We start from the raw sequence: 21730 nt of genomic DNA, 5'->3' as shown, positions 1-21730 counted from the left end.
GGGAAGAGTGTTGCGGTACCCAGCTGGAGGGAGAAGGAAGATGAGGGAGGGAATTAAAGGAGATGCCAGGGCTTGGAGCGTAGGAGGAAGGTATGCCAGTCTAAGGGAAAAGGAAGGGGGAGATGTGAGAGCATGGAGGGGGAGCGAAAGATGGAAGAAAAGGAAAGGAGAGAGATGCCAGAGAATCAGGGAAGGGGAGATACCAGACTATGAGGAGAGGTGTGGGAGAGGGAAGGCGAGGAGAGAGATGCCAGACCAATGGGGTGAAAGGAGAGATGGAAGGGGGAGGCATACAGTTTCTGGAAGGGGCATAGAAGGAGAGAAGATGCCATATAGGGGAAGAGAGACGGCAGACAGTGGATGGAAGGAAGAGAGTTACAAGAAGATGAGGAAAGGAGAAACCACAGAAGACAAAGGTAGAAAAAAATTTCTATTTATTTATTGCTTTAGGAGACATGTGTCACTGTTTCTGTGAAGCATTGTATGCAGAGTCCAGCTTCTTGCTGGTTCAATTTAACCTTTGTCTATGTATTTTTATTTTATCCCCCCTTTTACAAAACTGTGAAGCGTTTTTAGCACCAGCCTTGGTGGTAGCAGCTCTGATGCTCAGAATTTTATGAGCATCAGAGCTGTTACCTCCGTAGCTAAAATCCACACTACAGTTTTGTAAAAGAGGGAGGGGTTAGTTTGTGATTACATATTCCTTACTAGGCGAAGGTGTTTTCTGTGTTCTGTGTGTTCGAAAGACATGGTTTTCTGTTAGGATTGACGGTGTAGGATTGATCTGTGCTGGTCTGGCTTGTTTAGTTTTACAATGGGTGTATTGATGTACTGCTCACTGCAATATGTAAGATGCTGCCTTTTCCTAGGTACTCATGTGTGACGTGTGGTTTGTTACTAAAAATCATGTTTTTCTTACAGATGGGGGGGGGGGGGGTGCCAAAAAATGATGGGCCCCGGATGTTACATATGCTAGGTACGCCACTGTATGTAAAGATACCAGAAAGCTGGCGTAGCAAAAACTTCTAAGTTTTGAGTATTTAACCCTCCCACAATCTCACGGGCACTCGTTTCAAGTTTATTGAGATTTTGATTTAAACGCAATATCAAATATTTTCAATGCGTATAACAAAAATAAATTTGGGGAAATAAATAAAACCATTTGAACCAGTGTTCCCGCTAAGCTGCGCTGGCGTGCGCTGGCGCACAAAATATTACATCGCAGCGCACACGTTTCTCGTCACAGCGCACGATCGGAAGAGGCGTACGGCAGATGGCAGGGCGGCGAGAGGAGAATCGGGCGAGTTGGCTCATAACTTGCTGGCGCCCGATATTTTTGGCTCACGGTGAAAAAAGTTTGCTCACAACACCCGCCCGCTTAGAGGGAACACTGCTGATGACTTATCTTCTCTGTTGCATTGTTGTATTTGATTAAATTTTCTCAAAAATTGAATAAACATGATTGGAAAAAAAAAATCTGTAACCTGTAAATTGTGGGATTTGTTACCAGTGACTGTAGTAAAAGCAGTTATTTATTTATTTGTTCAATTTACTATATCGTTCTCCCAGGTGAGCTTAGAACGGTTTACATGAATTTATTCAGGTAAACAAGCATTTTTCCCCTTCTGTCCTGGTGGGCTCACAATCTATTTAATATTGTCATGATCCTAGCCCTAAAGCTGAACTCGTGCCCAGCCTTGCTAGGGCTAAGGCCACCCCAAAGATACAAAATGCTAATAAAAGAGATAGGGTGGTGAGCTGTAAGAAAGAATTCACTGACTGCCCCTTTAAGCATGAATCAAATCATTGTCAGGGACTGGAGGTTGATAAGGGGAACAGCCTGGAACAGCCTCTGAGACATGCCTCTCCCTCTGCTAGTCCCCAGCTGAAGGTGATAAGCAAGAATTCAGGCAAACCTAAGCAGGCAGGGCAATTAACTCCTCCCCCTCTGAGAACAGGGTGTGGGAAGTTGTGCAATTTAGAGGCTGCCCTCAGAAGGAGAAAGGGAGTCTTTCCTGGGCCAGCTACAGGAGAGGACTCACCTGATGGAGCGCTTGAGCCCCAGGATATAGAGATGGCTGAAGCAGACACTGACCTTAGAACCAGCCAGCAGACAGTACCAGAACCCATGGACTGGACACAGACGGAAGGACTGCCTGAAGATTCCTGCATGGACTTGAGTTAAGTGGCAGATCTGTGTAGTCTATAATATAGCAGTGATAAGCTAATGGGGTGTTGCTCAAGGCAAGCTGCCTTGGGAATAGAATGAGGCTGGTACTGCTATGTTCATTTGGAACAGAGAAAAAAAAACGTTTGTTTTGTTCCAAGTTTTGAATGATTGAATACCTGAAGTTTATGAGCTATGTTTTGACTGGGTTAAGATACCTGAGGGAAGTAAGTAGCTTTGGGGAGAATCCACTTACCATTTGGGTGGGTTAGTGGAGCCATTCGTGGCATTCTGTTTTGCAGAAAAGTTTAAAAGGTGGATTCACTTACTCCCCTCCCCCACATCAGCTTAGCTAAGCTGATTGGGAACAAGCCAGCAGAACTACAAGGCTTGGATGTAGCACTATCAAGAGTGCTAGCTTTATTGCTGAAGGCCTAGTGGAGTTTTAAGGCAGCAGCATTTTTGGACATTTATTTAGACCAGCTAACAACAATGTTTTTGGACTATGTGATATTTTACTTACCTGAGTTAAGGTGGTAACTGAGCTCTTTTGGTTTGAGCTTTGCTTTACTTTGTTTATTTGCTGGACTATCATTATTACTTGTGGGGTCAGGACTAGCTGTGCATAGACTCCCACATGCCACAATAAAGTGCTTTATTTTGAACCAAGATTTGATTTTTCTTTGGTGACAATTATGGTTCCAGTATTGTCAAAGCTGTTCCAGCAGGACTTCCTACTTGAAGGAAGCACGTGAAGGTTGCGATGAAGTGAGCAGAGTCCGGGGAATACTGAGGATACAGGTACCGGCTCCGCTACAATATACCTGGAGCAATGGCGAGATTAAGTGATTTGCCCAGGGTCACAAGGAGCAGCATGGTGCTGAGGTTGTAACTTTTGACCACTGCACCACACTCTTCCCCTTAGCGCAGGGTAAGTGGAAACAGGTAGCAAAATCTGCAGGGCTGAGTGGCGGAGAAGGCTGACACTGTACAGATGAAAGCAGTAAGACAACTGACAGACACTGTGGGCTTAGGTGAAAAGAGATGGCTAGCAAGCACGGTAAGGATGAGTGCAAGCAGATGACTGACAACTACTGGGGAATGGGTGCTGGATGGCTAAGAAATGCGTTTATAGAGGAAGTGACATCACCGGGAATGATGGTAGCTTGATTTCGTTGCTCCTCCAAATCGTGCTATACTTAAAGCTTTTTTTTTTTTTGCGGTGAGAGAGCAGTACTTTTCTTTGATCTGGTTTTATTGCGTGGAAAACCTACGGGGTATAGATGGCGACTAAGAAGGGGCGAGCCGAATTAAAAAATTATGCCTATCAGCCGCCAGACAATTCTGAGGCCTGTGAGGTAGGCGAGCCGCAGCGTGATCTGGGTGCTACTTTGTTGAGCGCGGAGTCTTCTGCTATAGCGTGTGATGCTCGCCCAGCTACATGTGGGGAAATGCGCTCCTGGATGGCTGATTTGAAATCTACTACGCTCTCGATACAGAGCTCCCTACAATCGGAGGTGACTAAGATCAGGCAGTCGGTGCAGGATATGGGGGCTCGTTTACATGAATTCGAGGAACGTGTGATTGATCATGATTCGGATCTTTTGGCCCTTCAAACGCGTTGTGCCCACCTTGAATGCAGACAGGAGGATTTCCAGCTTCATTTGGAGGATGGAGAGAATCGCAGTCGACGGAATAATGTGCGGGCATGAGGAGTCCCTGAATCATTGGCTACTACGGAGCTCCAGGCTCATTTTTCAGATATTTGTACACGCTTTTTTCAGGCAGCTTGAAAATTGGGGCACATTACCTGGGACAATTCCAAAGTGGAGCTCTTTGCGGACTTGTCGCCGATTACTCTTCGGAAACGCCGGGATTTTCGGGAGGTCACTCGCTGTTTACAATCACATGCCATTAGCTATAGGTGGCTTTTTCCTTTTGGACTCTCCTTCCAAGTAGCTTCTCAACAGCATAAAGTTACATTAGTGGAGGAAGCCGTTGCAATATTGCGAGAAGCTCAACTTTTTTCCAACTCCGGAAAACATCATCTGGAACCGGCTACATCATCTGGAACCGGTGCTCAATCGCAACGCTGGAAGTGGATTCCTACCAATAGCAAGCGGCTACAGCGGCGGTCTGGCTTGGAGAAGGGTTCGGCTCCTGGACTTACCTGAAACTTTGTGATGGTTTGTTAATCCGCTGAAAGACTTGGAGTTCTTTGTCTAGTTTGGCTTGCTCCTCTTGTTTGCTTTTTGAGTGTTTGGCAACTTCTCTTTTCTCCTATTGTAGGGCTAGCGTGATTTGGGGTTTGATGGGTTGTCACTTTCTCTTCTAGCCCAAATTATTGAGGGCCTCTGGTTTGTTAGGGGTTGGGGGGAACGGGGGGTTGGGGGTGGAGTGGGGAAAGGGTCTTTCTTTGCTGTGGATTTGTGCGGGGTTTGCTGTGCTGGGTTGTGATGGGTTGTTTGCTGGGAGTATGGTTGTGTGTGTGCATGAAAATTTTGAATGGCACCTAACAGTATTTGTTTCTTTACTTTAAATGTAAGAGGTTTGAATGTACCTCGAAAGAGGCAATTGCTTTTTAAAGAGGCTGACCGGTTGAAGGCTGGGGTGGGTTTCTTTCAGGAGACCCATCTTAAGTCACAATATGAGTCTCTTTTGAAACACCCTCGTTATCCCCATATTTACTTTGCTTCGAATGTAGAGGGGTCTAAAAAACATGGTGTAGGGATTTTATTTGCCAAGCATCTTGACCCGCAGGTTAAACACGTGGTACGTGATCCGGAGGGTCGATATCTCATTTTGAAAGTGGAGCTTCAGCAGGTGATCTATACTTTTTGTAATCTTTATGCTCCCAATTCTGAGTAAAAAGCTTTTCTGGAGTCTCTGGATCTCGTGCTGCGTGGGGTAGTAGAGGGCCCTTTGATCATAGGGGGGGGATTTTAATTTGACCTATGATACTGGGTTGGATAATTCGACCCAGTTGGTTCATTATGGAAAATCTGATAGAAAGCAATTGCACTCTTTCTTCACGTCCTGGGCTTTGATTGATCCTTGGATCTTCATCTCACCACCAAATACTATACTTATTTTTCTGAAGTGCATAATTCGTATTCTCGTATTGATTTTTGGGGGGTTGATAAGGCTTTACTTTCCCAGATATCTGATGTTTCTATAGCTCCGCGGGTGTGGTCGGATCATGCCTCGGTGCATTTTGTTTTGCACCCTCATATGGCTCCTTTTGGAAGGCGGTTTTGGTGGCTTTGTGATGGTTTATTGGCGGATCCAATAATAGTGTCGCGGATAGAACAGTGCCTTAGGGACTATATTCAGTTTAATACCAGTGATGAGATATCTCCTTTGATTTTTTGGGAAGGCATGAAGGCTGTGTTACGTGGCCATATTATATCTATTGGGGTACATAGACGGCGGGAACGTGGGCGAAAACAGGAATCCTTACAACAACAATTGCATTATCTAGAACAAGTGCATAAGCGGACTCCCTCTTCTGCTACTCTATTGACCTGTTTAGATAAAGTGCGTAAAGACCTCCAGGTGATGCAGTTAGATGAGCTGTCGGAACAATTACAATCAGTTCAGCAGAAACATTTTGAGCAAGGTAATCGGGCGAGCCGTCTGCTGGCTTACAAGTTGAAGGTCAAAAAATCGAGAAATGTGATTACTATGGTGCGTGCCGCGGATGGTTCTGCCTGCTATTCTCCGGAATCTATTGCTGGTGCTTTCCTTTCTTTTTATCAACATCTCTATACCCCAGAGCATATAGTATCTCAAGCTCAAATTGATACCTATTTGGCTCAGGCGCAGCTCCCAGAACTGACGCCTGAAGAAGCTGAGAATTTGTCCGCTCCTATATTAGAAGAAGAAACTCTGTGGGCGATCTCTACTTTAGCTTATGGGAAGGCACCTGGGTTGGATGGCTTTACAAATCGCTTCTATAAATGTTTTTGGCATTTATTAGTGGGTCCTCTTACCCGGGCTTTTAATAGCCTGGATCAGGGTATGGAGCTGCCTTTTTCTTGGAGATTGGCGGGTGTAACGCTTATTCTGAAACATGGTAAGGATTCTGCGCAATGTGGATCATATCATCCGATCTCATTATTAGATACAGACTATAAGATTTTTACAAAAATATTGGCTCGTAGGCTGCAACGTTATATGCCCCAATTAGTACATGATGATCAGGCGGGTTTCATTGAAGGGAGACAAACTTTTGATAATATCCGTAGATTGCTTCATTTGATTTGGTTTGTACAGCGAGAGAACTTGCCAGCTTTGCTGTTGAGTGTCGATGCGGAAAAGGCTTTTGATCGGGTGTCTTGGCCATTTTTGTTGAGCACTTTATCAGCTATGGGTGTTGGAGGGCAATTTTTTACTTGGCTTCAAATTTTATATAGAAAGCCTTTAGCAGCTCTTCATATTAATGGGAGTTATTCGGATACTTTTATGTTAGCACAAGGAACCAAACAGGGCTGTGTGCTTTCGCCGTTACTTTTTGCATTGGCTATGGAGCCTTTGGCTTCTCATGTTCGAGCCAAGCAATCTATTCATGGTGTGGTATGTGGTGGGCTTTCCACTAAGTTACTGATGTTTGCTGATGATGTTATTTTTACATTAACCTACCCACGTATTTCTCTCTCGGGGATTATAGATGAACTGACTCGTTATTGTGCAGTTTCAGGTTTTTGTACTAATATGGATAAGTCGGAGATTCTAAATTTATCGGTGCACCCCAGAGATTGTGCTTTGTTGAAGGCTAACTATCCTTTCAAATGGGCATCTAAATTTCTCCGTTATTTGGGAATTAATGTACCAGCGCAGCTTCGTTCTTTATTTGATGTTAATTTTCCGCCACTTTTGCAATCCCTTTGGGCTGATTTGGATAGATGGGAGAATACTTCCTTATCTTGGTATGGCCTCATTCAGAGTGTGAAAATGTTAGTTTTACTGAAATTACTTTATCTTTTTCAAGCTTTGCCCATTCCTTTGTCTGCTACTTTCGTGGGGTGGCTAGAAGAATTTTTCAATATATTTGAAAAAGTCGACCCCCGCGGGTACCGAAGAGTGTGTTGCATCAGTTTCGAACCCAGGGGGGTATGGCGGTACCTTGTTTGAGGCGCTATTATGTGGCAGCTCAATTAAAGTCTTTTTTAGCTTGGTGTAAAGACAGATCAAAGAGTTGGGTTCGCTTGGAAAGAATTTTGGGTTCTGAGGAGCTCTGTCGGGTGCTCCCTTGGTTATCGGTGGGGGAGGCTCGACAGCTACTTAAAGGGGCTAATCCATTTCTGCATCATACGTTTGTGGTGTGGGTCCGGACGTGCACTCGTTTTTTCCATTCTAGACTTTATTTTCGTAGTACTTCGTTGTGGGTGGCGTCGGGTTTTGTACCTGGAAAAGTTGATCTTCGCTTTCGTGTTTGGGCCCAACAGGGTCTTATGGATTTGGGGGATTTTGTGGAAGACGGTCGATTGATATCGTTTACTGATTTGAGGGAAGCTTATGATTTGCCGATGAATGATCATTTTAGATATCGTCAGGTGGTGGATTTTATTGGTCGCAGGGCTCTCAGTGATCTTTGCTTGGAGGAGACCCCCCCTGGAGTGGGTGATTATGGGAAGTAGTGGTAGGGGGTGCATTTCTAGATTTTATAAGGCCCTTATTCAACAACAGGCTCCCCCAATTAGATATCTATCTATTTGGGAGGGACTCTAGTGCTCAGTTCCACCAACTGTTAATTGGGAGCGGGTGTTTAGTCGCTTGCTTCGTGTTTCTATAGCTAGCTCTTTGGTGGAAAACGGATATAAGATGCTTTACCAGTGGTACCTTACACCCCAGCGTCTCCATATAATGTACCCTCAAGTATCAAATTTATGTTGGAGACATTGTGGTCAGCCAGGTACCTTTCTTCACATTTGGTGGGACTGCCCGAGGGTTGTACCATATTGGGATATGGTTTTTGAATTATTGTCTGATATCTTACACACCACTCTTACTTGATCTATGGGTAGTGCTCTTTTACATCTCCCCTTGGCTCCATTGACTGCTAAAGCACATAAATTAGCTTGTTTTATCTTTACTGCTGCTAGACTTTTATTGGCAGCTCATTGGAAACAGTCTTTTTCCCCAGGTCGGACTCACCTATTGCGAAAAGTAGACTTTATTTTCGTATGTCTAAATTGACTGCTTTGACTCAGACTTGTCTTACTCCCTTTTTTAAGGTGTGGGATCCCTATATTAGATGGTGTGAAAGTTCCTCATGAACAATGGTTAGCCATATATTTGTTATTTGTAAACCTTTTGTACTGCTATTAGATATACTTTTGACCCTGGGGTGGGGTGGGATAGGGGGGTTGGTTTTGATGCATTGTACTGAAGAGTTACGCTACACCTTTTTATTTTATGTTCTTTGGAGTTTGGGAGGATATGTTTCATGTGGATTTTTGGCTTTGTATTTATTATTCCTCTGAGATTTTGTATTGTTTTCTGAAAAATTTTCAATAAACAAATAAAAGAAAAAGAAATGCGTTTGTTTAGGATCCTAGATTAGCTGACCTAGTTTGACATTTCTTATGTCTACTATAGCAAGTAAATAGAAAAGGCAGGGGAGCTGGAATAGGACTGCAGTTACAGTAGTTTGGAGAGAAGGAGTAAATGGGTCTATGTAGCCGGCTGTGACTTCTGAAAATATTTTCTAGTTAAAGGAGGCGGAAAGGAAGTTGACAAGCCTTCAGAGTAATGTGTTGAAACTGGAAGAGAAACACCAGCGTTCACAAGAGGCACTAAGAGAAAACGTAGCACAGCTCCAGCTTGTCAAACACAACCTTCTGATAGCCAAGAAGAAGAACCAGCAGCATGTCCAGGAAGTAAGTGCAATTTCATTGTGTTTAATCTTTCTGCCTATGACATGTGTCCCATACCTACCATTCCTTGATAGTACCAACTGAGCTACCTTTTTTCCTTTTAGTGAGATACCCTTCACTTTTTGCCTCCTTGAAGACCTCCAGACAACAATTCACCCTGAAGCAATGTCAGTATTTGCTCTATCCTCTGACTATTTTGTACTGACTGTGACTCACAGCTCTATCAATAGAATTTGCTTCTATACTGGCCAATATGCAGCTGGGAGCATTCAGTATTTTTTTTTTTAATGTTAACCATTATGGACAAATTTAGGCTTCTGTATTCAGTGCTGGGCCATGTCTTAAGCATCAGCATTGAATATCCAGGCCCATGCCAGCATGTGCTGGCCACTGGATCTTCAAGTTTATATAAAATTTCTTATACCGCCCAATCAAGCCTTCTAGGTGGTGTACAAATGCGCCAATTAAAATACAATTTAAGCAAAAAACATACCAGGGGAAATGACATTTTTTAAAGACATCGACGAACAGGAACAAAAGGGAAGAAGGGTTAGAACTACAATTGATAGAAAGAAAGAAAACATTCAAGGGAAAGAATAACAAAGGGAGGGGGACCTGAAGGTTGAAACCTTTCTTGAATCTAAGTCGTCCTTAGAAGGATATAATTTGTGGAACGATTTTACATGTGAAGCCCACTCTGAATAAATATAAGAGTCGTCTATTTATGATCCTAACAGGAATAGCCATTCAATTGATTACCAGTAATTGAAAAACCCATGATAGAATAAATTATACTTTTTGGTGGGTGAATGTGTGCACAACATACAGATATGAACGAATTAACGCAGAATGTAAGGGTTATAGTGAAGTTTTTAATAAAGTCTGGAGCCCATTGAATAAATTTGTAAAAATATATTAATGTATATTTATCATCTTTCCTTAGGTGCATTTATTTTTATACATCCAAGGTAGGTGGGGGGTTAGAAGGCAGGGAATAAATATTGATAGCGACAGTTGGGTAACTTTATTCTTCATTTGTATTAAATATTAAGATATATTCTGATATTATTATATATAAGAAATTGAAATTATTGAATGATATTTATGTTACCTATAAGGATATTGTTGTAATGTATGTAATACCTTCTGTTCTTTCATTTGTATGACACTGTTTTTGATTAAAAATCAATAAAGAACTAAAAAAGAAAAAAAAAAAAAAAGGATAGTTTAAATTACAAAAGCATCAAGAAAGAGAAATGCCTTTAACTTCACTTTAAAATTGGCAAGAGTTGTTTTTTCGCATAAGTAATTCGGGATACTGTTCCAAAGAGAGGGGGTACTAACAGAAAAAATTGTAGTCCTCATTGTACTGATATGTTTCAATGAGGGAATGGTAAGAAAGTTATGAACTATAGATCTTAAGGTCCTAGTTTGATTATATGGGATAAGTAAGTTATTTATAAATTCTGGCTGGTTATTTGCGCTGGTTTTAAAAGTTAGTAGAAGAATTTTATAGGTGATCCTATGTTCTATTGGAAACCAATGAGCTTTCTGTAAAAGAGGAGTAACATGGCAATTTTTTTTGCGTTAAATATGATTTTTACTGCAGTGTTTTGTACTATTTGAAGTCATAGAAACATAGAAGATGACGGTAGAAAAGGGCTACAGCCCATCAAGTCTGCCCACTGTGCTTACCCACCCCCTGTCCATGCCCTAATGACCCAATTTCCTTATCTTGACTCTCATAGGGATCCCACATGGGTATCCCATTTATTCTTAAAGTCTGGCACGCTGTCTGCCTCGATCACCTGCACTGGAAGCTTGTTCCAATGAACAACCACTCTCTCTGTGAAGAAATACTTTCTGGTGTCGCCATGAAATTTTCCGCCCCCTGAGTTTGAGTGGGTGCCCTCTTGTGGCCGAGGGTCCCTTGAGAAAGAAAATATCATCTTCCACTTTGACATGTCCTGTGAGGTACTTAAATGTTTAGATCATGTCTCCCCTCTCCCTACGTTCCTCGAGAGTGTAGAGCTGCAATTTGTTCAGTCTCTCTTCGTATGAGAGACCCTTGAGCCCCGAGATCATCCTGGTGGCCGTCCACTGAACCGATTCAATTCTGCGCACATCTTTACTGTAATATGGCCTCCAGAATTGCACACAGTATTCCAGATGAGGTCTCACCATGGCCCTGTACAACGGCATTATGACTTCAGGCTTTCGGCTGACGAAACTTCTATTGATACAACCCAATATCTGCCTTGCCTTAGATGAAGCCTTCTCCACTTGATTGGCAGTTTTCATGTCTGCACTGATGATTACTCCTAAATCTCGTTCTGCTGAAGTCCTAGTTAAAGTTTCTCCGTTCAAGAAGTACGTCCTGCATGGATTTCCGCTTCCGAGGTGCATGACCTTACATTTCTTAGCATTGAAGCCTAGCTGCCAGGTTGAGGACCAACTTTCCAATGTAAGCAGGTCCTGTGCCATATAATTCTGTAAACTGCATTCACTTACTATATTACATAGTTTGGCGTCATCGGCGAATAGTGTTATTTTACCTTGAAGCCCTTGAGTCAGATCCCCTATGAATATGTTGAAAAGGAGTGGACCCAGGTCCGAGCCCTGCGGCACTCCACTGGTCACCTCCGATGTTTTAGAGAGGGTACCATTAACCACCACCCTCTGAAGTCTGCCACTCAGCCAGTCATTGACCCATGCAGTTAGTGTCTCTCCTAACCCCATCGATTCCATCTTGCTTAGCAGCCTGCGGTGTGGGACACTGTCAAAAGCTTTACTGAAGTCCAGGTACACGACGTCCAAAGACTCTCCCAAGTCCAACTTTCTTGTTACCCAGTCAAAGAAGCTGATGAGATTGGATTGGCAGGACCTACCCTTGGTGAATCCATGCTGACTGGGATCCCGAAGATTCCCTTCATTCAAGATCGTGTCCAATTTGCTTTTAATTAGTGTTTCCATGAGTTTGCACACTATTGATGTGAGACTCACCGGTCTATAATTTGCAGCCTCTGCCCTGCAACCCTTTTTATGCAGTGGTACGACATTAGCTAATTTCCAGTCCAGGGGAACTTTCCCCTTACTTAGGGAGAGATTGAATAGCTCAGCCAACGGTTTCGCCAGGACATCGCTCAATTCTCTGAGCACTCTTGGGTGCAAATTGTCTGGTCCCATGGCTTTGTTCACCTTGAGTCTTGCCAGTTCACTGTAAACTTCACCTGGTGTGAACTCAAAATTCTGAAACGGGTCTTCTGTGCTTTGTGTTGCCTTCAACTGCGGACCGTGTCCCGGTGCCTCACAGGTGAAGACTGAGCAGAAGTATTCATTCAGTAGTTCGGCTTTATCGGAATCTGCTTCCACGTAACTTCCGTCCGGTCTTCTAAGGCATACTATCCCGCCTGTGTTCCTTTTTCTGTCACTAATATACCTGAAGAAGGATTTGTCCCCCTTTTTAATGTTTTTTGCCAGAATTTCTTCCACTCGAAGTTTTGCCTCCCTAACTGCCATTTTGACCGCTGTAGACCTGGTCCTATATTCTTCCTTTGCCTCTCTTTTCTCCGTGCGCTTGTAGGAGAGAAACGCTTTTTTCTTCTCCTTAATGAGGTGCGAGATCTCCGCAGTGAACCATTGGGGTTTATTGTTTCTTTGTCGTTTATTTACTGATTTTATGAAGCGGCTAGTTGCTTCATGTATGGTTGATTTCAGTGTTAACCACTTAGCTTCTACATCATCGGTCTCCGCTTGGTCCTGCAGCGTCCGATGGACGAAATCTCCCATGCGTGCGAAGTCTGTGCCCCGGAAATTGAGTACCTTTGTTTTTGTGTTTGATCTAGGGAAGCCTTTCCTAAGGTTGAACCATACTATGTTGTGGTCGCTGGAGGCTAGCGTATCTCCTACTGAGACCTCTGAGACGCTTTCCCCATTGGTGAGTACCAGGTCGAGGATCGCCTGGGCCCTAGTGGGCTCCGTTACCATTTGTTTGAGACGTGCTCCCTTTATGGAGGTTAAGAGCCTCCTGCTACCGCTGCCTTTTTTGTTATGCCTTTGAGGAGTAATCTCTGCATGAAATAATGAGGGAGTGGATTAAAATGTTCAGGGACACGGGCTCTAACAATTTTGCTAAGGCTTTAATCATGCGTAATCGATGGAAACAGCGTTGAACCACTGTACTAATTAATATGTAAGTGATAAGTAAATTTACAATCGAATGTGACTCTCAATAATTTTAAAGAAGGTACCACTTTGATAGGTAAATTTTTAAGTTTAAGAGGGGTTTGAAGAGAAAAGCCATCTTTGGATGGAAAAATCATTAATTTCGACTTATTTACAATCAAGGAGAGCATGTGTGCGTCAAGCCAAGAGTTAATCTTTTCTAATTTTTGATTGATGAGAGTAATTTCATTCAAGTTGTTTAATAATAATAATAATAATAATTTTATTCTTATATAACACCAAAGCTGTGGTATTTCGAGGCAGTTGATTGGATGAACTAGTTGGACATCATCCGCGTAAGCGAATGTTATAAAACCAATAGATTGGCCTAGAATTAGGAGAGGGGCTAAGAAAACATAGAATTGAGCCTTGTGGAATACTGTGTTCAGTTGTAATGGAATCTGAAGATGTTGAATTAAAAACAACCTTGGAGATTCGATCAGTAAAGAAAGAAGAAAACCAGTCAAGAACTTGATCTGTGATACCAATGTCATATAATCTTATGCAAATCCTGGGTGATATTCAGCTGGGACCTGCATAAGACACTAAAGTGCCCCAGCAAAATATTAAACATGATCCAAAGAGATACAGTCTACAAATCTTACAAAATACTACCATTAAACTTATCTACCATGCAAAAACATTTGTCCACGTCACTCCACTTCTATGTGATGCCCACTGGCTTCCAATCCCTCACCACATCACATTCAGAATTCTACTTTTCTCCTATAAAATCAAACACTACCATATTCCTGCCTTTATAGACAAATATTTGATCCCCTAGGCTTCAACCTGTATATTGTTCTCAAATTATCAAGATTTGCTTGTTGTCCTCTCCATCCGAAAAATCTTTTATGACACCACCAGAAAATTCATCTTCTCGGTCATTGCTCTCTCACTCTGGAACACTCTTCCTCTGCATATAAAACAAGAGTCTTCCCTCAGGACAAAACTCAAAACTTTTTTATTCAAGGATGCTTACAATACCTAATCCAGGAGCCCTTTTTTCCCTGGAATAATTTTTATTTCAGGTTTTCAACTCCAAACGCCTCTTTAGAGACGAAATAGCTCCTAATGTTCTATCCATCCCCTTCCTTCCTTTATTTATTTTTTTTAACATTTCCTGCACCTTTCTCCCCTGTCATATCAGTCTCAGGTAATATATGTAACCTTCCCCCCTCCTCCACATTTAATTATCATGTGGTGGTGTGGCTTAGGCGTGGATGAGGTCGGACATCTGATCACTGTGCTCCTCTCCTCCCTGCGGTTGTCAGCATAAAATTCAAGGGTATTTCTGAACAATAAATTTTTCAAATGGCATCAACTCGGCAAACAAAGATTGATGCTGCTTTCGGAGGGACCAGTGGGGGTAAACGGTTGAAACCAGATCCCCCCACACCATCAAAGGTCCCCTTACCATCAGAATCCTCATCAGAAGTCTTAGACGCTGTGATGGCCGAGCTAAATAGCATGAAGACATTGATATTGGATACTAATGCTAAGGTAATGAGTGTGAAGGATGAGATTGCTAATATTTCACAGAAACTTGCTGTGTGCATGACTCGGATGGATTATGTGGAGAAAAGGATGACAGGTCTGGAAGAAAAATTAAACAACTGCAGTAAAGATCATAAAAGGGTTCTGCAATTAAACAAAGACTTGGAAGATTTAAGTAACCATTTTAGAAGGAATAATATTTGGGTATTAAGATTACAGGAGGGGACTGAGGGGTCGGACCCGGTTAAATTTGTTGAAAATTTTATTCCCAAGCTGTTGGCTCTGAATTTCTCGGCTCCATTTGAGGTAGAGCGGGCGCATTGGATCCCAGGGAAAATAACTAATAAGTCTTAACAGTCCATGTCCTCTAATTTTCAGAGTATTAAGGTTCAGTCACGCATTTGAAATATTACGTGCTGCTAAGGAAAAGAAAGTTTTACAATGGCAGGAGAGGAAACTTTTACTAGTCCCGGATTTCGCAAAGCACCCAGCAGACCAAAGAAAACAGAGGTTGGCCTTAAGGCCACAGTTAAAACAGCTTGGAGCCAGATACGGGCTTCTTTACCCCTCAGTAATGCGGGTTACTTTAAATAATAAAACATTTTATTTTAAATCTTGTGATGCTTTAAAATAATATATTGAGCAACAGCAGCAAGAAATGGAATAACCGTTATTTGCTCAGGATTCTATAACGTCCTAATTGCAACTGTGAGTCTATGAACATTCAAAATGTACCATCAAATATTATTTCAACAACAATGACTTGATGGTATAAAACAGCTTAAGTTAATGGGAGAATATAAATTTTAATGATTTCTACTAACCATATGGGTTGATGCATGGAGAAGATTCAACGATGCAGTGCAAGGAGAGTTTCTCTGTCTTTTTAGAGTAACAACGAGTAAGTATTCAAGAGGAGGCATTATATATTTTTCTTCACTTCATAAATATTTAGTGCCCTCTGGATTACATATATCTTAATTGAAAGCATGACAAGGACCAAATTCAGAGAGATCACGAGAACAGTAGCGGGAGCAGTGAGAGGAGAGAGAACAGGAGAGAGCCCTAGGGCAGTAGCCTCACCGCTGGCCTCAGTTACCGCCAACATCTTGGGAATAGCAAACTTCCACCGGCGCGAAACAACCACCCCTGAAGGGAAACCAATAAGCAGCACCGTAAAAAGCAGCATGAGCAATAAGACCGAGATGCAGTAGTAGCCACAGCCTTTTGCCATTAACAGCAAGCTCGGTTTGGCTGCCACAGGGAGGGAAAAGAAGATCACTACAATCAAGGTTTTGGGAACAGTGAAATTATTTATTGTACGGAACGGGTATGATTTCCTCAATAAGAATGAAACCGAGGAAGATGTATTTGTTCACCAATCTGCCAAAAAAGTTGAACAACCCAAGGAAGTACCTTAGCAGTGTGGGAGATGGTGAGATTGTGGAGTTGGATGTGGTGAAAGGAGAAAAGGGTGCAGAAGCAGCCAATGTTACAAGACAGCAAGTATGTGGCAGATTGGAACCATTATAGGCGCTATCCATGTCAGAAAGAAAATCAAGACAGATTGGGGTTTCCTTTTCAATGCCTTGATTAATTACACCTTGTACCTTCCAGGAAGTGTTAAGTATTGATGATTGTGGTTTTGTTTATTTTTTCTAGACATGTCCTTGGAAATCTTCATGAGGGCTGATAATAGGGAATTATAATACCTTAAGTTGCAGCAGAATCTTTGGTTATGTTCACAGGGAAACTTTGGGTTAATTTTTACAGTTTGATAAGTTCAGGCTTCTAATACCATATGGTTAATTTATTTGTAGTGTTAAATTGAAAGGTTGTATGACAGTTTTACTTTGATTGGGAGGCAGCGTATCCAAGGATGTGGTCTGGGACTGAGTGACAGATGAAAATTTCTAACTGTGGTGTGAATGGTAGTTTATTGAACAAGGTGAGAAGATATGGGCATGTTATATGGATGATATGGGCATGTTATATGGATGATAAATATTTAGTTTTATTAATTATTGAATATTGAGTATTGTGCTGCTTTATTGATCCTTTTAGCATGTCATGTTTTTTATGATAACGGGGCCTGCTATGTGGGGTTGCGCTGGGAACAGGCCCTAAGTGAGGGGGGTGTTGAATATTTAACTTTCCTAATTAATTGTTTCATTCAATCTTTTTATTAATTTCATTAATTCATTTTATAGGGTGATTAAGCAGATAAATATTTACTATTGCAATTGATATAGTTTTAACTGGGACATGATTACTATTTAACCGATCTGATATATATATATAATATATATATAATAAGGATAATTGTCATTCCTATTAGTTGTTGGATTGCAGGGGGGAGGGGAGAGTGGGTGATCTCCGAGAATGTTGGCGAGAGGGAGAATTAGAAGGCCTTGAGCTTGTGCAGATGCATGCTCAAGGCCCGGCAGAGACAGGAAGTTCTTCAAGCGGCACCGGTGCACCCTGTGGGCTGCATGCCGGTTGCCAGATGGGGGGGGGGTGTAAGTTTCAAGTTGTTCAGGCGGGGGGGTGCCGATTCGAGTGGGGGGGGAGCAATGCTAGCCGAAAATCTACTGCCTGTTCAAAAGGAGGCGGTATTGGCTAGCGCGGGGGGCAATTTAGCACGCACTAAGGCCCTAACGCCTTCGTAAAAGGAGAGATGCCCACATACTCCTACTGCCCTAAAATCCTCATCACGACCTGTCCGCCCCCTCCCCCCCAGCAGGAGAGATGCCCACTCTTCCCTGCTTTCAAGTGACCTCTCCCCCATCTCTGCCGCCTCCTCCCCCTTATCTCAAAATAGATGATCCAGAGGGAAGTGGACTCCCTCCTTCCAGCTGCCTGCATAGTCTAAAATGAGGCTCTGATTGGCCCAGATGCCTAAGGCCCCTCCCATGGAACTTCTAGAGGGGAGGGAGAAGTTTAGGTGCAAGAAGTAGCTACAGTCAATGTGAAACGATAAGCCTCACAATCCACATACACTCAGAATCACGTTCAATCTGTTGGCTGCTTTTGCATTTAGGTATGTAGCTTAGTTTTCCTTTGTTCATTTTCTCTCTTCTCTTATTGTCTTGTTTTCTTTTCACCACGCATACATACATCTTGGGTTTCTTACGTGATCTGCTAACCCTAATCCAATCTTCTGCTGCCTTGGATGAAACCTTTTTCATTGCTTGTGTCCTCTGATTTCCAATCTTGTCTCATGAATTTCTTTGTATCTGCAGATGTTTATAGGCCTGAGCTTTAAAGATCTCCATCTATGTGAATCCATTGCGATATGTTAGATGAGAGAAAGTGAAATAGCTTACATTGTGAGTTTTCTTTAAACTTTTGTGAAAAAGCAAATGGAGTGGGGGTTGAGTAACTCATTGGTTGCAGAGCAGCTGGCTACAAAGTAGAACTCCATATGGTCAGCTTGGAAAGATAATCTGTGCAAATGATTTAAAAATTGTTGTTAGGGAACACCAGTTACATGCAAGTAACTCCACTTTCTTTTTTCTGAAGGAAGAGCACCTTGAAGTGTCCCTGGCCAGGTTAAAGACAGAACTGGAGACTGCCCAAGAAGCTATAAGGTTGAAGAGCTCTGAACTAGCATCAGCTGAAGAATTACTGGAAAAGATGAAAATGAGACAGGCATCCTTGCAAGGAGCTCAGAAGGAGCTGACGGAGCAGGTCTCTCTCCCTCTCTTTCTGGCCTGGAGAATATATTATCTGTAGCTGTCTCCTCAATCTAAATATGAATGCATATTTTGTGAAGAGGAGGGATTACAGACATGAGGCATTTAAAGCAGGATTTACAGTATATGCAAATAACATTCTCTGTCCTCGTTGAGCAAGCAGGAATGCAAAGTGAAAGGTAGTGAGAAACTCTGAAGCTGCATTAGGATTCCACAAGCAACCCCTCCCCCCCTTTTATTTAATTTGGGTCCTTTTCTCTGCACAAGTCTTAAAATCTTACCTTTCTTAAGCATCTCTCCAGACCGGCTTCACTGATGGGTAATAGCTCACCAGGACCAGCAGGTGGAGACTGGGACATAAACTTTTAACTATAGTACAAGTGGGCTATGCATTCCCATATACACTCAGTCTCCAGCAGGTGGGGATGGTAAGCCTGCGCAGTCTTCCCTGGTTTAGTGTAAGCCTGTTGGATTTTGTTTAGGCTTTCTTGTCCTCAACTGTGGTGCCAGATTGAGCTTGGGGGACCCTTTTGGAGGTCCATCCAACCTCGGGGGGGGGGGGGGGGATCACACTCGATGTGTCGAGCCTTCCCCAAATATTTTCACTATAGGTGCCTCAGCTGTAAGCCTAGCCACAGATACCAGCAACGCATATGACATAGAGAGCCAGTGGGGTTTGTTCAATTGCCCTTTATAATGGGGAAAAAAAATCCTGAGGCAGTGCCGGTCTGAAGGGAAGCCTTCAATTGAGGTAAATTGCAGTTAATTGCTAGCCTCACTCTTTATTTTTCAGCTAGTAGCGGTTTTCGCAATGAGTTTCAAGTTTAAGTTTCAAGTTTATTAGGATTTTATATACCGCTTATCAAAGTTATCTAAGCGGTTTTTACAATCAGGTACTCAAGCATTTTCCCTCTCTGTCCCGGTGGGCTCACAATCTATCTAATGTACCTGGAGCTATGGAGGATTAAGTGACTTGCCCAGGGTCACAAGGAGCAGCGCGGGGTTTGAACCCACAACCCCAGGGTGCTGAGGCTGTAGATCCAACCACTGCGCCACACACTCCTCCTCCTTGTGTTACTGCGGTGAAGTCAATGCGGCCGGCTTGTGTCCACGGTCTGCCAGCCACCACAAAGTAGAGAAATCCCACCCATCCCCTCAAGGAATTACCTCCATCCCCGCCAGTCCCCCATAAAAAGCAGCAATTACTTCTGACAGGATCATCAATTCCACAGTTTCTTTTGTGTTTGCTTTGCTGTTTTCCTTGTGGAATCTCTTTGGTGGAACCCTTTTTTGGTTTCTATTCAGGTAATTAACTTATAAACCCCCTCTTTTACTAAGGCTGACGTGTCCATTATATTATATGGACAAACCCTTCTTCCAAAGCCTTCCATCCCCGTGGGAGTTCCGTTGGCTAGAGGGGGAGTCCTGTGGGCCAGAGTGGGGTCCCCATGGGAGTCCCGTGGGTTAGGTGGGATTCCTGCGATCCACATTCCCGTGTAGACCTCTACCACAAAGGGGAATCCTTGTTGGGTTTGGATGCCAGCGAGTAGGGTTATGCTTCGCGAGTCGGCAGCAGGCAAGGGGGAAGCCCAGGCTTCCCCTACTGTCCACGCAGGGATTTCCCCAGCTGCTGAGGGTCAGGAAAAAAAAAAAAAAAAGGGTTTCCCATAGCACAGATAGTGCTGGGGTCTCCCTTACCACTGCTGCCGGCTTACATGCTTTAACGACTGGAGCAGTTCAGGCCTCTTTGCCGCTGTAGGCTTCGGAAAAGTTTATTTAGCGGGTCTTGTGCTGGTTTTGGCGGGAAGCTCCTTCATTTTTTCTACAGCCCAGGTGACCTTCCCCCTGTATTGGAGAGACAGAAGCAGGCTTCTACTGGGTCTCCTGCTTTGGCAATGAGTTCTTATGTGCCGCCAGGGGTTTTTCCCTCAGATTTTGTACTAGCCTTCTGCAAGGTTATTTTTTAGGCGGCCGGGAGTCTTTCACCCCCCGCATCTACCCCATTCGGCCCCCCCTCAGCATCAGCTGCGACCCAGTCCCCCCAACTCCATGCTAGCGGCAGAGGGTCGCGTGGGACAATGAGTTTTGGTTTGATGAGGCGTTTTCACTTGATGAGGACTTGGACCCCTTAAGGGACCTCCAAGATCCTCTCGGGGGATGGATGCTGCTGGCGGGTATTTCACGGAATCGCAAGTTGTTGAGGTAGCATCGGTGGTGCACATTTTTCAGCGGGAAGAGCTCCAGGAGCTTATTGTTTAGGTTGTGTTGGTTCTGCATTTCTAGGAGGATGGAAAGCAGCCCCCGTGTGTGGTAGATCCCTACTTCGGGAGATCTGCTCAGCATCCTGCTCTTTTCCTATGCATCAGGATATTCGGGATATTGTGCTCATGCAATGGAAGGTGCCGGAATTGCCTTTTTGTTTTGCGTGGTCCTGGCTCGTCATTATCTCATCCCAGAGGGGGGAAAGAGAAACCTTGAAGTCACCTGTGGGGGACGTGGTAGTCTTGTCCATTGAACACCTGCTCAGCTTTGCAGGACTCTTGAGGATCGTCGGTTAAATTCTCTTCATAAGCAGAGTTTTGATGTGGCTGCACTGGTGGGCCAGGCAGCCATGTGTGGTGGTCTGGTGGCTCGGGCTTATTTTTGGTAGTCCGAGTGTATTCTTGACCGGGAGTCTGACTGGTCCTTGGTGGATCAGGAGGTAGCTAAGACTGAGCTGGATGCTTCTTATCTCTCGGATGCCATGTATGATCTGCTCTGGGCTTCGGCCAAACCCATGGCTCTTGGTGTGGCCACTCACCATACCCTATGGCTTGGGGGTTGGTCAGCGGACGTGGCTTCTAAGGCTAAGCTTACTAAATTTTCCTTTTGGAGGGTCATTTTTGTTTGGTGAGGATCTGGACAAGTTGGTTCAGACCTTGACTGACTCTACAGTGTCCCATCTTCCTGAAGACTGTGCTCGCCCGCCTGCTTATGGAGGGGGGCGTTGCTAGGGGGCATTTCTGTGATTTTCACCATTACCGCCCTGATAGAGGGCAGCTCCTTTTCCGGCTTCCAGATCTTCTCAGGGCTGTTTATTTCAGCGTATGCAGTCCTTTCGTGGAGCCCACCGGGGGCTGTGACTCCTCTAGTGGTCCCTCCACCACCCACCCAGCCCAATGATTCATTGCAGGCCCTTCATCTGGGACCAGGGGGTGCCCGTTTGTGGCTTAGAAAAAGCGAGCTTTTCAGCAGACCTTGCAGAGGCTGCTCAACCTCAGAGCGGTTGT

At 43.6% G+C, this 21730-nt stretch overlaps 1 protein-coding gene across 2 annotated transcripts in view; it reads left to right on the top strand.

The window, feature by feature from the left end:
• Positions 1 to 21730, top strand: part of PMFBP1 (polyamine modulated factor 1 binding protein 1) — a 561980-nt gene that overhangs the window by 453498 nt on the left and 86752 nt on the right. For both annotated transcript variants that reach the window (XM_033943674.1, XM_033943673.1), the window contains 2 exons: positions 8881 to 9048; positions 18289 to 18456. In XM_033943674.1, the coding sequence (XP_033799565.1) occupies positions 8881 to 9048; positions 18289 to 18456 (336 nt within the window). The remainder of the gene's footprint in view (positions 1 to 8880; positions 9049 to 18288; positions 18457 to 21730) is intronic.

This window comes from Geotrypetes seraphini, chromosome 4 (genome assembly GCF_902459505.1).
Source record: "Geotrypetes seraphini chromosome 4, aGeoSer1.1, whole genome shotgun sequence".
Lineage (NCBI taxonomy): Eukaryota > Metazoa > Chordata > Amphibia > Gymnophiona > Dermophiidae > Geotrypetes > Geotrypetes seraphini.
This window is presented reverse-complemented; position numbering and strand designations above follow the sequence as displayed.